Source organism: Athene noctua, chromosome 4 (genome assembly GCF_965140245.1).
Source record: "Athene noctua chromosome 4, bAthNoc1.hap1.1, whole genome shotgun sequence".
NCBI lineage: Eukaryota > Metazoa > Chordata > Aves > Strigiformes > Strigidae > Athene > Athene noctua.
This window is the reverse complement of record NC_134040.1, coordinates 30140037-30158925: the sequence shown is the minus strand read 5'-3', so window position 1 is coordinate 30158925 and position 18889 is coordinate 30140037. Positions and strand designations below refer to the sequence as shown.

The window sequence follows — 18889 nt, the reverse complement described above, 5'->3', positions numbered from 1 at the left end:
TTTCAGGGCTGTTGGTAACTCATATTTAAATGCTTAAATTTTATTTATCGTTTGTTTTCAGCTTCAGTCTGAAATTTAAAAAAACCCAAACAACCTGCTTAATTCTTAATTAGGAAGCTCTAAGCCAGCCAAGCCTACGAGAGCAGCTCAGAATTTCTGCCTGAACCCTGGAGGTGCATCAAAACAATCGGCACTTTTGTCTGGGACCAGGAAGCTTCCTCACTGTCAGTAGAGGGCTCTGAACGTTTTTGATGTTGTTTCAGTGAGACACGTGGAAACTGGTCACCTGCACGCTTAAATTACATCCAACTTGTTTCAGTAACATCAGTTCAAAAACAAAGGGTGTGCCCAACTTTTGTTTAATAAGCTTGCAGCTGCCACACCCTTTTTGAAAATGGGAGGTAACAATTTCAGGTCCTTCATAGCTTAAGAGGTTTGAACTGCAGCTCCCAGGTTTCAGAGTGCTCTGTGACAACACTGGAGCTCCTGAAGCTAAGCTTGCAGTATGCATAGAAATGCCTGAATCAAGGTCCCAAAGCAGGAATATATATAAGAGGAGACTTGGGTCTCCACCCTGCTGAAGAATCCATTACAAGTACTCTCAGAAGTTGCTCTCTTACATGTTACCTACAGTCTTTCTTATTCTGAGTCACACACTGGTAGGCTCCTGATGCACTGCTGTCTTTTCCTGTATATTCCTAGAAACTTCAACTGACCTGCACAGAATGTTAGAGAGGATGAAATTAGGAATACAACAGAATATAAATTTTTTAGAAGTCAGACATACGTAATTTAGACCTTTTACCACCAGCAAAAGTTCAAAGCTTTAGAAAATAATGTGTATTTTATAATTTTTATCTCTGAATGCATAGTTGAAGATATCCACAAACTTTTTCTTTCATAACATACTATCTTATGAAAGCTGAGATGAAGAGAGTATGATTAGAAAACAGCAAGCTTAGTCACACGCCCCTGCAGCAGGACCTGTTCTAGCACATTTCTTTCATAGCTTGAAACATAGTGATTGCAACTGAAAGATGTACTGCACATTTTTCTAAAACAGTCAGATACAGGGGATTAGATTGGTGTGCAGATTCAAGGACAAATAAAGTGCAGTTCTAGCTTCCCAACTATAACCACAGTAGTAGAAGCAGTATACAAACAGTTCACGGTCATCGTTTTTCTTAGTCATTCGGATAACATAATGCGAGTGTCAGGAAACACTTGCTACTCGTTACATTTGTAATGTAATTACAATGTATGGATCCACAAACATTAAACTACACAAGCTACTCAGAAAAAGAGAATATTCAAACTTTAGATTTTGTCAAAGTCTACATGAACATTTCTAATGGGGCAAACATTTCTGAATCCTGTGAAAATCCATCCAAGTACGCTCACAGACTCTGAAGTACGCAAAGATCACACACAATCTGATCTGTTATGCAAGTCCTGCTTTGGTGTCTGACTTCTTAAAAAACAGAATGAAGGTATTTTTCAATTGTTAAAAAAATAAGATATTTTCAAGATTTTTATGTCCATATGATTTCCTTCATCTCACATGAATAAACTGCTCACATTACAAGGTATTTGCAGAGTTAGCCTGTGGAGAATGTTAAGCAATGTGGCAAGGTAATGTTATGTTTTGTCCAGGCAAACCTGTGGCTGAATGTGTGTCAGAGCTAGCACAAGAGCACATTGCAAAGAAGTGAGGATACTCAGAGCTGCTGTGCAATGTTGGTGCCAATGCCAGTTGCTGCTGCACACTGGGAGAAGAGACAGGAGACAGGGGCTACTGATGTTTGCAGAAGAAAACTGCTGAAAGTGCAGGAAACTCACTCCCATCACTCCAAAACCTAATTTATCCTGTGCTGCTGGAGAGTCACATAGAGAACAAGTTGAGAGGATTTCAAATCCTACCTAGAAGATATCTAAACTGGAATGTTTGTTTAGACTTCCTTAGACTTGTACAGACAAACACAGCACCTCTAGGTGAGAAGTCAGTTTGTGCAACAGTGGCTGGTTAATTGTAACTAACAAAGTCAGGCTTTCTGATACCATCTGAGGTGAAGTTGTGGTGGCTGTTTACTCCTCCAGCACCTTTCAAATATCCTCTGTCCACAAAGATCAGTCAAGTGTTTCACTCTCAGAAACACAGTCCTAAAAAGAAGGAAGCAAAACGATGGGTGACCAGAATAAAGTGACAAGCTTGGTGATGGCAGCAGCTACCTGGCTCCATAGAACAAGAAACCCTGGGTAAAGATACATCCTGTATTTGCTTACATAGAGAAACAATAAAATTGAATATGCTCAAGAAGTTCTCAAAAGCACATGGTGAAGAATCAGAGGGAGAAAAAACCTCACCCTCTTTCCTGCAACATGTCCCATTCCTTTCAGTTACGGTATCTTTAGGCATTACTGGAAAGACAGACAGTACTAAATGCCAACATCACAAATGTGGTTTCCAAGCTGAGAGGGTCATTTTAATAAACCATCTAACATGTTTCTCACAAGCATGAAACTTCCTTTGGACAACACTGAAGATGTCCTTATTGTTTAAGGGAAGCTCTGCACATATACTGAAGCATCAGGAGTTAAACACAGAAGACACTGACAAGAGACCCCAAGAAAACACAACATTTTACATTGTGTTACATGTGTGTCACATAATAGGTAATTCACTGCCTAGGTGAAAAAAAAGCCCCACTTCTATTTAGTCCCACTAAAGTGTAGTGCTAGCAAAGGTACAATGCATTTTTTTGTTTTATTACAGTTCATCTTAATAAAAATTACAAGCAACTTTTCTCCGTTCTCAGAAACCTTGTCGTGTTGAACATGATTGTTTTCAATTCTTCTGCAGTGTTCACATAAGCGTCTCATAAGTATTCAGAGATACTTTACTTTGTATTTGCCTTTGTAAAAGCATTGTAGTGTCTAATGTCCTGTTTAATAAAAGAAGTTTGTAAAAGTCGCTGCCTTTGCTCCAATGTTATATCAGTCTGCTGTAAATTGTTCTAATAAAACGCATTTAAGAATAAAATGTGGAATAGAAGCAGATCTAAATGCTGTTTCACTAAGTCAAAAATGCATACACTTCAAACACAACTGCACATCTCCCAGTTAAAAAACACATCAGTCCCATTCCTATTTTGAAAAACCTAAGGCAAAGCTTTTTATTACAATAGCAGCAGGACTACAAAGTGCAGCATATATCAACAGGTTACCTACACGACCACATTATTTTGCTTTGCCTCAGTCATCAAAAAAGTGTGGAAGTCAGCAGAAATTCCTTGCTCATGATTGTTCCAGTGAGGTCCCAGGAAAGGAAAGGGGTCATAGCTGGACCCTAAAGAAAAGGTGGATAGACCCATTCAACTCTGAAACGGCACAATATAGGATACCTTCAAAAAAGGTGAAGGAGTTACTGCCAAAGCAAGTTCCCACCCTTGCTGTGCTACACACAGAGCAGGTATCTGGTCCAGGTAGATACCAGTTTATCAAAACGCACGTGTCTTCCCTCTCTCACAGTAATGACAACTCATTAAGGAAAAGAGTCACCAACTATTACACAGACGTACACAGCGTTAAGCCGCATGGGAGTTGCTCGTCCTTAAGCAATGTAGTCTTCTTGGCTGCCAATTCAGTTTCAAGCAACAAACCTTTCTTGTTGTTCCCAATGATATGTTATTTTCTCGTTCTAATTTCTATGTTTAAAATATTTAGGAGTGCTCATATGAAAATGATGAATATGCTCATAATTATGTCCATCTTTATAAGATCCAAACCTAAGGAAAATATTCAACAAGGCAAACCCATTAGAATATGATTTAACCCATGCAATTAAATCATACACTTACTACAATATAATCAACACTTCTTCTGAATCTTCTAGATAGCTTATTTCAGAAACAGGCCACAACCCTACTTACGTATAAATCATAATCTATGTACACTATCTAAGTAGAGGTCTTTCTTTGATTATAAGAGACGTTTAATTACACTGATTGGATTAATGCCATAGGCACTCTATTAATGGAACTCCAGCTGACAAACGTAAGCAGTGCACTTATCTTGTTAAAGTTTTCTATTGACTTCAGTGAAGATATAATTTAACCCCCTATAGTACCTAAATAGTGAACCCTCTTGTTAATATTGCACATCTTGCTTTTGAAAATTATGGTGAACATTGTAATTTTTCATGTCATATTAAAATCTGAAAGTTCTGATTACTGACTATTATGGTAGATTTGCAAAGCTAAAACGTAGTACTTATTCAAAATATCAGTGCTAAATAACATTTCAGAGCAGTGCTGTTTTCTTTCAAAAGAACTATCGCTAATTGGAAAAAGTTAAACCTATTCCTAAAGGGTACACATTTTCTGCTTATAGGCAGACATAAAAGAAATTCGGACAAGAAAAATATTCTGCACTGAAAACAGCTGAGATACATCTGAATGTGAATGCTAACTTCAGGCAAGTTTCATCATGTGGAAAAAACTGGGCAAACTCCTGCTTAGACAGGAAGCCAGTGACTGGTAAATTAAAAGTGAGTAAGTTCAACTGTTAGGTGTATATATAATATATTCTGTATTAGGCATGGTAGAAGTAATACATATGGCATAGTTGGAAATTGTCTCTCTGTGGCAACATCTATCTCAAACTTCGTGATCCTTCCACTGATATTCAGTGTAGAATAAATATCTTTCTCCATATTTTTCTTCCTTATCCAAGGCCAGTGGAAAAATGACAGCATACTAGAAATAAATAACTTTTTAATGTAAAAACCTAGCCCTTTTTTCTTCTTGACATATGTAACGTACTGCCTCAGGCATTCTCCCTAATTTTTGCTTCAGTTATATAGTATGTTTTAAAAAGCTTATGCAAAGAATATTTAACATATATATTGTATTGTGTGTTCTAAGTAACAGTACATGAAGACCCTGATCCTCAGAAGTGCTGAGAATCATGGGAGATCTCTCATCATCTATAAAATGAATCACAAAACCACTTGGCAAATATCCCTGTCAAACAATCTCAGAAATTAATCACATGGATGAAATAAGCATTACCTTCAATTTATGCTGTGACACAGCAGACTGATTTTCCCAAGGCACATGCCAAGTCAGTAGAAAAAAAATAAATTATAAATCAGAAGTTCTTGCCTCCTCATCTTCTGTTCAGTTTGGTATTGACCAGTGCATCCCACTTTAAGAGCAATTTTGTTTGTAGCCTTCTCTTGTAAAAGATACCATGTACATCATCCCCTTAATTTCTTATGAGATACACTGACCTGGGATTGAAATGGATGTCCTCAGGAACTTGGCTGGGATCAGTGACAATTCTATCGTTGTCAACATAGCTATCCAAGTGATCTGGGATCCTAAATTTGGCCATCTGGACTTCTGAGTCACTTAAACCAGCATGAGATATGCGGGCATAACCCAACCTATCAGATTCAAGAAGGGTTATTTTGGAGAAATAACTCAAGGCAATTTCACCACATTCTTAATTCATGTCTCTTTTTTCCAAGAGTTATTATCTAACCTATCAACATAACTTTCCATTTCTGCGAATCTCACCTCCAGAAAACTTAAAGTGCGTTATAAACACAAGCATCATTAAGCATAATATCATAAGTAGAAAAACTGAGAAATCATGTTTGACAAAAAAAAAAAACCAACACAGTTCTAGATCTACAAACTTGTCTTTAAAATACAGTTTTAGAACGTGCATTCTGGTATAAGCTCCCCAACTTTTCCACTGGAGAGATTTTGAAATTCAAAAAAGGAACTCAAGCATCAACAGAATGACTAACAAGAAAAATTCGATTGCAAATGGTGGTTTTGTTGGGGTTTTTGTTGCTTTTTTTTTACTCAGTACTTTACTTAAGACAGCTGTTTCATTTACTGGTTTTACTCCTGTGGACACTGCACAGTTGTCACAGTTTCATCAGAACAAGCTGAATTCCATTTTGGCACATACATCACCAGGAGAATGATTTACAAGCAACTTGGTATTAAATGATATGGAGTGCATAGGTCCCAGCAGACAAAAGTGCTTCAATATGGTCTTACACAGTTAAATTTTCCACTAAATCCATCATAAAGTTTAGCTGGATTAGATCAGCATTTTGCTTCAGCAAACCCTGCAATCATAGTTCAAAATTTCTATCTTGTGTGTCATATACAAATTAGGGCTTACTTAGCATTCACGTTTTAGAATGAAGTTGAAAAGGCCAGAGCTTTAGAAAAAAGTACTTTTATGTTACCAAAGCAGATTACATCTGAAGGCTTTTGACACAGAAGGATGAAACCTGTAATGCTGTCTTTGTAAATTACATTCAGAAATACATCAACTCATCCTGAGATTGAAGTTTTACATTACTACTTCATCATATATCTAACTGTCCATACATAATTGTTTAGGGATATGAGACTCTTCCACAGTTACCTACAGAAGGGTCTAAAAGTGATTGTTATATATTTAAAACCTATGAATAAATGATCCACTTTAACATACCTTATTACTCCACGATACATAATATAGCTACACCATCTGTCATGATCTGTACTGTCGATATCCTATGAGTGAAAGGGGAAAAAAAAAAAGTCAAACAAATAAAGCAAGCTTTCCTTACAGGTAGGCTTTAAATCAGTAACAGAATCAATGAGTAAACCTGCTGCAGAAAAACGTTTTGCCTAAAACATTGTAATAAGATAGAAAGAAAAAACCCACTGTTAGACAGATCAGGCAACTTTTTGACATCTCCCGACAGAAAACCAAACTGCAGAACCGTTTTAAAACAAAAGAATCACAGAATTAGAGGTTGGAAGGGATGTCTGGAGGTCACCCAACTCTCAACCCCATCCTCAAAGTAACCTCAAACAGGTTGTTCAGGGCCTTATGCAGCCAACTTTTTAGTATCTCCTAGGATGCAGGTTTCATAACTTCTCTGGGCCCCTGTTCTAATGCTTGACAACCCTAACTGTGATTACTTTTTTTTCTTCTATATAACTGACATTTCCCTTGCAGTAACTGCTGTCCATTGCCTCTTGTTCTTTCACTGTGTAACTCCATCTTCTCTATAATATGTCAGGAGGTGGCGGAATATTGCGTTTGAAAATTTGCATGTGTTTTCTTATATGTCTATTTCTAAGTTACCAATTTGAAATACTAAGCTGAATGTTTCAAATATATATTATCTCTAACTACTAAAGAAGTAGTATTTTCACATTACCTGAACATTTCCATTTTCTATTAATTCAGTGTAATCTCTGGATCCAGGAGCTGAAGTGATGTATCCTAGAAATACAACTTGCTTAGAGCTAGTCTCCAGTAAGTTTGAAACAGCTATAGCCTGGAGTTTTCTGTCCAAGTCCTCTCTGAAAAAAATGGAAAATACTTTAACATATATACATTTTAGCTCAGAATCTTTGTGCTATAACGTAGTAAACCACAAATGAATCTGGTACCTCTTTTATTGTTCAATATTAGAGAGTATGAAAGTTTACACAAAGCTCACTGATTCAAAATGATCACTACGCTCAATAAAAGCCACATGGTTGCAGTAGATGTAATTAGGGTTCTCTTTCTAACCATTATAGGCACAAATTTTTCTATTACGATTCTGTTTTTAATACTGATCTCATCACTAGGAAATATGAATATAAATGCTTTGGTTATCTGCGGCTTTGCCTCCGCCTGCACTTGAAATTTAATTGTGCTAGCACAGCATGGTGCATAACAAAGAGCTCACATGCTAACAAAACTTTTATGATGGACGGATCTTGGTAAATACAGTCTTAAAGTCTGGGTCACATAATTTATGAAACATAACTTAAGATCTGCGTCATCCCATTAACACTACCTAATGACATTTGGCATGTATTCTGCATCTCTTTAACAAGACTTACACAACAGTTCCAACATGACCAAAAGTGACAGCGTAAGTGGAGCCTGGTAAAATACTACATTAGATTCCATTCCCTGTCGTTGGATTTGTCATAACATAATGTAAAGAAAGTTCTCTTTCTACGATTCTTCATGTCAATAACTTTAAACAGTTGTGTAAAGCATATTCTCTCCTGTATTTTGGTAGACTGGGCTAAACACCAGTGAGACAGGGAGTTGGTTTTGGAATCTGTAATCTCAAAAGAAGACAAGAATTCAAATGCTGTTATGCTTTCTAAATAGCAGTACTTCTGACTGAAGCAAATGCATTAGGGAGAAAGAGCACACAGACAGGAGACAAAAAACCACAACCATTAAACAGAAGCCTGACCTAGGTGTATGTGAAGTTGCGTGCTCAGCTAGCTGCTCTTTCCAGAATTGTATCTCTCCAGAAGATGGGTTCTTTTAAATGACATAGGCATTGTTATATTCCCACATTTTAAGAACAGTCTTTAAAAAAAAATCCCTAGTTTTCCACTAGTCTAGTTTATGTCATCCCAAGCAGCAGATGAAAAAACATGAAAAACCAGCAGTTGTGTGTTCTATTTAATTACAAATTCATTCACTCAAAACACAGTCCAATTTGCACTGGTTTCCCATGTGTCTCCTCCTGTTTTCTCCTTCATCTTTATCTCATCTCTCTGTGAGGGGGGAATACAGTGCTATTTTCTTCTGCTGTGACAAACAGTTTCTCAGAGAGGCAATTTTAATCATCTGTGTGAAGCACAGAATGAAATTCCTTTCTAGAGTTCAAACTGGGAGTGGTTTCTGACAACTATATGTGTTTAGTAAAAAAGACATCTATAAACAATTTGCATGCTTGGAGCACAGCTTCTACGCACAGGAAGAAAATGGGGAAGCTCAGTACAGAATAATGAGAATTTCTACGGCTTTCTGAGTAGCTTCTTTGTGTGTTATATTCTGCACCCAATCCATAAATTTGCCTCTTCATGAATTATAACAAATACAAAAAAAGTCCAAATCTTGCCACATAACCACAAACATAGTAGATACTGCAGCAAATAAAACAGAAAATACAGCTACATGGAGCATCACAAAGCTATCCCTTATTAATATTCACTATACACAAGTAATCAAGGCATTGTTTTAAAGAACTGAAATATATGCCTTAATATTTTTCATCATATATTTGAGCTATTGGTATAATCCTTCCTTTCAGAATCCAGAGATCAGATTTCATATTTCCAGTTTCACATAGTCAGAAAGACACTGGATATTTTCATTGCTGTTTCAAAACTGTCCTTTCTTGGCGGTTTCAGAATTGTTACTTTTTATTTTAATAAACATCAATTGTCCATTAATACTATCTATCTGTAACTGTAACTATCTGCACTCAGTCTGGAATATAATGGATCTGTTCCACATGCAGAAAGTCAGAAGGATGCTATCCTGCACTGAGATGTATCTGTAGCCTTATAACTTATTGTAGTTTTGCAGAACTATATATCTCTAGTAACTCAGATATTAGGCTCAGCTGAGTTTTGTGTAACACATTTGTCCCTTTTAAAAAACGCTTCAAAATTTTAAACCAGTAGCTATGTCATAGTATTTCCTCCAAAGTGCCTTGTTAGAACTAGTATTAGAGCAGCAGATTTTAAAGGGTACAAAAGAAATCCCAGAAGTTCAAAAATTACAATTATGTTACACGACCCTGCATGACATCTGTAACAATAAATAAAATACACACTCTTCGTTCCCAAAGTGGGCAACAACAAAATCAACCAGTTTCCCTGTGAAGTTGACAGTCATGGAGATGGCAGGTGCAATCTCTCCCTCTGGAGACGGAAGGAGGTGATGGGTAGACTTTACAATCGGATATCTCGATAGTGCCATAATCCTACATGAGAAGAGGGAAATAGTTACATTTTGTAGTTCACAAGCATCACAAGTGTGAACTAAGCAAATAAATGTGGGCAGGAGACTAGTGCTCACTGAACTCAAACAAAAACACAAACCATCTCCAGTGGATTTTTCTGAATGTAGGTTTTCCTCTTAAAATACTACGTAAGTACATGTCTAAAAAGATATTGTCAAATTCATTCCTACACTAAGAAATATCACTCCATATATATGAATTCTTAAACTGATCCTTTCAAAATCTGCATCCTCAGACAAAACGGAATTTTATACTACCAGTAATTAAAATGTATTCTATCACAAGTAGAAGGAGGTAGAAATAGATCTTTAAAGCGGGAGATTTCTCATTCCTTCAGCTTCTGCTTGGAATCAACCTTAAAACCATTCTGCATCAGATTTTTCAAAATATTTAATGAAGAAAATTTCAGAGAATAACTTTTCTCCTCCATTCTGCATTACTTAAAGACACAGGCTCTGGAAGAGCCAAGTTACTAAATTCCCTTCACACACTGCAAAAATTAAATAACCATTGCAACATCACTGCCACATCACTGCCACAAAAGGTTCCATCTGCCACAGAGATCTGCCTTTTCCCTTGAAAAAAAGAGCCACATCATAAGCCACTATTTTCCAGAGGGCAAAGATATTCAAAGATGCACCTGGTAGTAGGTCAAGCATTAAAGTAAAATCAGACACAAAAAATCTGGTCAAATAGACATGCACCCTTCCATGCCCGTTTCCCACTACACAATTCAAGCTGGATTTAATGAGTCCAAAATTTCTAATTACTCCAGGTGCATTTACATTTTCCAACTGCTATCACATTTTAAAGTCTGAAATCTAAAGTTCTCATAGCCTCAAAGTTCTCTCAAATAATGAGAAAAGGAATCAGATATAGGACTTATAATGCCAAACTTCCATATCTGTACATTAAGGGGCAGGATGCCATTCTCTGTATCACCAAAGTCAAAGTAGCTTACAGGAGCAGGCGCCAAAACCAGATCATTTCTAACAAGAAAACTTCATCTGCAGTGCTCTGTAACGCTAAGGAATCAAAACGTTCTTAAAGACAAGCTCCAACAAGTGATTACAGTGATTATTCTGATTATTCTTTGCTCATGTTCTAGTGGAGTTAGTATTGGGCAGTGTATTTATGTTTATTTAACGTTACTGTGCATGTAAAGGTGACTCACCCCCAAGTGTGATCTCTTGTGCTTGGACCAAAATCTGTGTAAAATCCTAGTCTTTCTCCTAGCCACATTGTTGGATCATTGTTCCCAATGAATGGTTTAGAGGCATCACTCTCTATAATAGTGATAAAATCTGCATCTAAAACGGGGAAGAAAAAAGAAAATATTTCAAAATTTGTAACTGTGACCTATAAATGTGATGTATAAATGACTACATAATGTCAGTATTTCCCTTTTGATTACACAGGGATGGACACTAGCCCTTCAGGAGTCAGTCAGGGCAAATCTGAATGCTGGCCACAAAGTCATGCCCAAACTTTTGGTCACTGTAGGCTACACAGCCTCTGATGGAGAGATACTTCGTGTCTGGTTGCCACAGCTCCTCCCTGGTGCATAACCAGACATATATGAGACTGCACAGTACAGCTGGCCTGCACATACCTGGTGCAGACCATTTCAAAAGCATCAGACATTACATACATTCACAGATTAACAGCACAGTAGCGACTCTACTGCTTTCAATTTGATGAACAAGTGCTACACAGCACATCTGCACTTACCTTCATCTACCAAATCCTATTCTGGTCCAAAGAGTCATGTGCAAGAGGGAGCAGGCTGCTGCCACCAAAATATGGTAATTAATCAGTCTATAGCAACATAGCATCAGCCCCCAGGCATGGTAACACAAGGGTTCCCAGCTCTAGTGAACTGTTGACCATCTGCAGCCACCTCGCTTTGTCAGGACACTGATCCCTCCCTGTGTACATGCTGAGGTGTGGTTTTGTCAGGGAAACACGACAGTTCCCCTATGTTTTAGCTGCAGAATACAGGAAGAGCCACGCATTCCCTCAAGGAACTGGCAGCTAAAACAGTCCTGCCCATACCTGGAGGAAAGTGTGAGTCTGCAAGCTGGTCACAGGCTGGCTGAACCATCCAGGCTCAGCTTGAGCAGCAGCTCGGTACGGCAGCAGCAGCAACAATCTCCCTTCTTGCTGTGATTATGCTCCCCTCAGAGTGCTCTCCTACTCTAGAAACCTGATCAAGCCACCACTTATCCTGCAGCCTTTCTATAAGGAATTAAGACTGCTCTATTCAGCGCCACTCTCACTGCATGATTTTTATCTTTTGAAATGTCTTATTTAGCACTATGAAAGCAATATGAGCAGGGAAAATGGTAGCTCAGAGCACTTTTAAGTGGACTCCCAAATTTTTGCTTCTACGTCAATAGCGTACATGCTGGCCACAGAAACAATGACTGAAGCCACTGAGAGGAGTTGATGTTGGGTTCCCTTCAGGGCAGACAAGACTTCCAGTCGCAAAAGCCATTACATGTTGTATCTTCAGTAGTCCAACAGAGAGAAGATGAGCCCAAGGAATATACACCACCACACCTTTAAAGATAACCCCAATGCTGAAGAAGTTAGCCACTCTTTTCTCTGTGGTTCTCAGAATCAGCTACTTTTCTTTAGTAATTCACAAATCATTTAAGAATCTTCAGCTTAACTCTGAAGGCATTAATGCATTTCCTGGAAATGTTAATGTGGTATTTTATGTAACAATATACATGTAACATAAAACTCCAGAATACTGTTTCCAGAAATCAGGAATTAAGATTTATTCATTTCTATTTTGGAAATTGCTGCCTTTTTGACTTACCAGTTGCCTCTTTTAGAAGTGATACTTCATTACCACAAAGAAATTGTCAATGGACATAACCAGATAATCACTTTTTCTAAGGTTCATGAATTTAAACTATAGGTACCAGAAATAAATGTATTCGCCACAGTTCATAATTAAATTGCAAAGATTAAATAAATAAGCAGACACAAGCTATGCAATCACATATGTACAAGAATGTCCCAAATTTCAATTCATCAAATGTCCCAGTTGTTCTCTCCTATCACTAGATAGCTGACATAGCTCAGCCCTCTGAAACTTTGGTCATGGAATGGAGTGAATGATGCACAAATCAGCCTGTTCCCTCTTCACTAACCCCTGGGCATCTCTGCCACAAAATCAAGGCTTGCACAGCAGCACCTGCATCAGTGTCTTCCCACTGCTTGGGTCTGTCAAGCCTGAGCTGCTCAGGAAAGCCCTGTGATGCATTCACACCACAAGAGGAGAGGGAGAGGGAGAGGGAAAGGGAGAGGGAGAGGGAGAGGGAGAGGGAGAGGGAGAGGGAGAGGGAGAGGGAGAGGGAGAGGGAGAGAACAAATGCTGGAATGGCAGCAAAGATATTTCCTAACCTCCTGAGCTGCTTTAAAACTTAAAGCAGCAGCTCCCAGTCTTCCCTGTTTCACAAGTATTGCAGAAAACAAGTAATACCTTCAAGCACCACTGGTCAATTCTTTCCAGTGCACCCTGCAGCAGCACAGCAGGACTGATCTTTCATCCAAATTCTTCATTTCCTATTGCTAATTTTCCAACCAAATTCCTGTCCATGAGCTTAGACACCCTTCTTTGAAGTAAAATCATGACAACTCAACCAAGCTATAATCACTATTTTTCTTTTATATATTGCTCTGGCTCAGTCATGGAAAGGGACTTGTCTCTTTCTCCTCTGTACACCTTGTTTAGGGCATTTTCATTTCAGACCATTTAGGAATTATATAACACTTCACATCTAAAAAAAACCCACAGAGAAGTTATAAAACATTACATTTGATCTAAAAGAATATCATGATTTCATTTATGCAAAAAACTTCTCTATAGACAAGTAAACTCATCAACACTATGAAAAAAAAAAATCCAAATAATAAACAAAGAGTTTATTCCAACCAGAAATCTCTTTAAAATACATTTTTAAAATTATCACCTCGGCAAATGGATTTTTAGCAGAAGTCATTGTATTGGAACAGCTCACAAAATCAGAAAGCCACTAGACACAGGTTCTTGTGTTAATGCAAGAATGGACTCAGTTACCCAGCAGGCGTTCTTGCTTCTGTCTCTTCAGATGAACCCTCTCAAATATAAATGAAGTGGAAAAAAAACCTTACCTGTCTGATTAAGCAAATTAGCTGATCCTTCCAAATTAGACCATCCTTCATTGTCATATGCAAATCTAAAAGGCCAGATCATAGCAGAGAAGTCTCTTTTTGGAACCTCAAAAAATACATGGAAAAAAAGTCAAGTACAGTTTGATTTTTATGTATTCTACCTTTGCAATCAACATCAGATACATAGTGCCATAAAAGCCAGTCAAGATGAGATGTTTTAACTAATACACTTTCCTAATAAAACAGTCAGGATTACAAAAGCCTTTAGGTATTTTTGAGAAAAACAAGAGGAGAAAAGTCATCATAGTTAAAATGAATTTGTACAAGTAACAGTAAATAAATGAACATGAAAGAGACTATGAATTATTCTATCTTTCTAAGAGCAACTACCCACTTTTTTCCACATTATAAGGTATTACAAACATTGATGAGCTCTAAAAAGAAGGCCAACTGTATATGTCTCTGTGCTTGTGTGAATACACATGTGCATGCGGGCACATACACACACGATTTTTACTTAGATCTCATCATTTTTATGCATCTTTCCCTGCATTTGTCAGGAGCGATTTCTCTCATAAAAATTACCAACAGGAATACATGTCAAGAAAAAGACTGAAAGGAGTATTTCCAAACTACCACCAAAAGAAAAAAAGTCTAATTCACAATTACAACCAACTACACCAAAAATTCAACTTTATAGTAGTAATTAATTAAATCACAAAATGGAAACATTAATTTATATCTGATCAAAACAGTTTTAGCTTTAAATTAAAATTACTAAATAGGCAAGCAACACACTTAGACAACTTGTAAGTAATCTAAATGCTAAACTTTGCAAGCACTAAGCATCTTAACTGTTACTATCATTGCAATACCTGATTTTTTTCCAGATAGAAAATTGGAATCTTGCAATTTTTATCCGATTCCCATAACTAGTCTAAGTCTCATCTAAGTCAACCAACTTTTCAGAGAGGTTCCATTCAGAGTCATGCATATAGACATAGAAGCATAGAATTCCTTTGGCTAGAAGGAACCTCAGGAGGTTACCTGTTCAAATTCCTGACATGAGATCAGGCTGCTAACAGCATTGCCTGGTCAAGTTTTGAATACAATTCAGGTAAACTCATTTATAAAAGTAACATTCAAATTTAATATATGAGGCAAGCATCTCTCAGTTTTTCAGAATACTTTTTTCCTTCATAGCAGCACTATAAATCTCCAAAGGCCCTGACATTTCCCACCTTTGACATGAACTTACAAATTAAACTTTTTGCATATTCATTACTGCATTAGTTTTGCTGAATACTTGGATACTGGTGCAGACTTATTCTGCACCAACTAACACACCTAAGATATCCCATGTACATTTCACTGTGTATTTGAAAGTTACCATTTTCACAAATACACTACTCACCCCTTGGCCCAACTTCTTCTGGTAAGTTTTATAACGTAGACCCAATCCTAGCAAACCAACACCAACAAACAGCCACAGTACTCGAAACAGAAACACACAGAAAAGTTGTTTTTAAAGCAAGAGAAGGTAACGTTGTTGTTGCAGTTAAACAGAACTCGGTACACTGTCATTCTAAGGTGTGCTATTCACAGAACAGGAAATGTATACATACGAATTTCTACATATGCCAGCGATAACACCATTCCAAAGTAGTGTACTTAAGAGTATAATCATGCATGCAGAATATCTATATGTGTGCAGATACACTCACATTCTCCAAAACACAACAGGCTGAGCAGATACAATATACCAAAACTCCTTGGAATGTTTGTGTAAAAATTATACCTACTGAAGAATTCATTATAGGAGATGAGTAAGAGCATCATGTCAACCTTCTAGTGCTTTCCTCTCTGTGTTCCAGATATGCATTTGTAGTATACGATTTTTATTTTGTATTAATACAATGTGTTGAAGAAAACTGAGTTTACTTCGCAAGCCTTTAGATGTCAGAAAGATGTGATCCCTGCCAGACCTCCAGAGCAGTCCTTTGTTGACATGGTCTCGGAAAGGCACTGTGGCTTCACACAATGCAAATTCAGAGCTTTCCCATTGCTCCTGTAGCCTTCCAAATAACCACAGTTGACACATAAGAACTCTCAACATTTGGCACATTGTAATGTGATGATCAGACTCCTCTGCAGTTATTTCATTTGCAGTGGCATACAATACCTACAATTATTTCAGTAGCTTCAGTTTATTCTTTCATCAAATCTTTAAACAGATATGTAATTCTTTTTATGCAAGTTTTCTGGAACAATTCTGCGTAAAATTTAAATAAATTTTATCATGGGATGATGTCAGAAGAAAGGACACGCTGTTTATGTTAGCAAATGTCAAGCAATTTCATACTCTGCAAGATGAAAAGGTGCTTAATGGGGAAGCTGAGAAACAGTACAAGTCTAGGCATGATGAGGAAGTACAAGAGTTACTGTTGTAATGTCACAAAATTAGCTGAGCAAGGGCTGTGCTTTAGGGCAGACAGCATTCTGAAGTATTTACTCACTTTTGTGAAATGTTTTTGAGTAGTAATATTCAAACCACGTGCACTGGTGCTCATGTTGCCTCTAACGCACAAACTCTCAGGGACCACCTTTTTCTGGTCCCTGAGTATATAGGGTCAAGACCTTCATAAAGATTTCAGAAACAGCCCTGAAAAGCAGTGAAGCACTGCTGCCTCTGCTTTCCAAATGAGGTAAAATGAGGTATACAAATGATAAGTGATTTGATCCAAAGTCCCAGAGGAAAAAATGATACAGGAATTTCAACCTTCAGCATCCTGATCTCTGTAGAGTTAGCAAGACCTGACACCTAGCAATTTTTTCCTTCACAATACTGACAAGACTTTTTCCTTAGAAAAAGTAACCTAACAATAAAAACAAATCTGAAGCAAAAATGATTGTAGAAAAATACTTGAAAGCCTAATTCGGATGGATTCCAGAGTTTTAAAAACCAAAAAGTGGTAAAACCTCAAACATTCCAGTTTCTCTTCAAAACCTAAGGAAAAAAGAGACCTAATACATACCATCTGGAAAGCTAGGATCCTTGGGAATACTTCACAGACAGGAGATTACAAAGTTTTCCTGAGAATAGGCCTGGTCTGGACATGCAGCAAGGCGTCAGGATTGTGCTGGGATGTCAGCCACAACAGGGAGGACTGCCTCCTCATGCAGGAGGGGTGTCATGTTATAGAGCAGCTCCCAGGCCAGCCAAGTCCCATCCCAATACCAGTCAGCTCACACAGCCCTGTAAAGGGTGTCACACTGAACTGCTTCCAAATGAACATGCCGAATGGGCTGAGAAATCATTCATACCTTTTGTAGACACATATAACAAATCCCAAGATCCAGAGAGGCCTCATCCTCAAACATCAAAATTAAATGACAAATTATGCCAAATCCATTTTCACGTTTCCTTTTGTCACAAGTTCTTTTTTTTTGTCTCCATTTAACACACTCCATGAGAAATAGCACCTCTCTCAACCATAATCATAATGAATCAGGTCCTCCAGTAGTGTATGTCATCATTAAAACTAAGGCAATACCAACTACAAGTCTAGCTCTAAAACTAGCACCAAAAAAATGTCTAAAACATCTGAGCAAAACACTCCACTGCATTTCTCTTTTCCCTCGGACTATTCCTAGAACCATGGAAGAAAGGAAGTAAAATTATACTTACACAGTTTAATATAGTTTTTACACTTTTTGAATAGTGGCGTTTGTTTGCTTTTCACTTCAGATACAGAGCTAAGGTCTTTCTTGGGTCCTGTGAGAAAGTCTACCCCAATACATAACATTATAAACCCTGTAAAAATATAAATAATTAGGTTTTTTCATATAGCTTTAATGTATTAAACATTGCTCATACATGTACCATTTATAAACTCCCAGCTTTGTTGTCTCCAACAACAAAGACAATTCAAAGCACAAACACAGATAAATGCCATACCCAATGTAGTAATGCAAGCAATATGAGATTTATTGATAGAGATCCTACTTATTATTGTCACAATATTCACCCCAACTATGCCTGCATCCCTTGAAAAACTTTTATTGTTGTACTTGTTGACATAAGCTTCCAACAAAATGAGCTAATGACATTAAGCATACCACTAATGATAAATATTTCCAAAAAAAATTTCAAAATAATAGTATTACAATAAGAATTCAAAGCTAAAAGATTATTTAAAATGCCACTGAACACCTGTTCAACACAAAAATCATGAAGTTCAAAATTATGTATTTTGTGGGGTTTGGGTTTTTTACAAATAAGCTGCTGCTAAGATTTAGTACACCTGAAACAGCCTTACTAAGACTGCTTTGTGCTGATGACTAAAGAGCGGACCTAATAGCAAAAGTATCTGGCCAAAGACCGCTTCACATTACGAACTCTACTCTGGACTATGGTGAGCTCCAAAATACAATCCACCTTTGGGTCTTTCAGGCTGAGCACAAGGCAGGCTACTGACACTAATGCAACTTGGAGCTATTCTTGCTCTTCTGTTGCAGCCCAGCAGCCTACGGATCATGATATTACCAGATTAACTTTGTGGTCCCCAACATCAGGCTGCAACGGGTGCTAACCAAGCAATCCTCAGAACCTGTCCCGTTATTCACTATGGAAACGCGGGGATATTTTAATTCTGCTGGTACTACTGGGTCCCACTGCTGCACATTTTATCAGGTTTCTTCTTTTAGTGAAATATTTGTTTAAAGCTATGTCTTCCCTTACTCCATTCATGTACCAACTGTGAGAACAATAAAAACAAAAATATTTTAATCCTTTGATTTCAGGCAAAGCAGCAAATCTTTCAGCAGACCTCCCCACCTTTGTGTATTCTAACACCAACTTCCAGAGAACATCAA

At 37.5% G+C, this 18889-nt stretch overlaps 1 protein-coding gene across 6 annotated transcripts in view; it reads right to left on the bottom strand.

Annotated features, from left to right (window-relative positions):
- Positions 1–2474: 2474 nt before the first annotated feature.
- CWH43 (cell wall biogenesis 43 C-terminal homolog) overlaps positions 2475–18889 on the bottom strand; it is a 29352-nt gene continuing 12937 nt past the window's right edge. For all 6 annotated transcript variants that reach the window (XM_074904777.1, XM_074904776.1, XM_074904780.1 and 3 more), the window contains 9 exons: positions 17703–17828; positions 15429–15508; positions 14015–14120; positions 11022–11157; positions 9659–9808; positions 7238–7382; positions 6520–6581; positions 5291–5446; positions 2475–3785 (listed from right to left, as the gene is read on the bottom strand). In XM_074904777.1, the coding sequence (XP_074760878.1) occupies positions 3698–3785; positions 5291–5446; positions 6520–6581; positions 7238–7382; positions 9659–9808; positions 11022–11157; positions 14015–14120; positions 15429–15508; positions 17703–17828 (1049 nt within the window). In that variant the 3' untranslated portion in view covers positions 2475–3697. The remainder of the gene's footprint in view (positions 3786–5290; positions 5447–6519; positions 6582–7237; positions 7383–9658; positions 9809–11021; positions 11158–14014; positions 14121–15428; positions 15509–17702; positions 17829–18889) is intronic.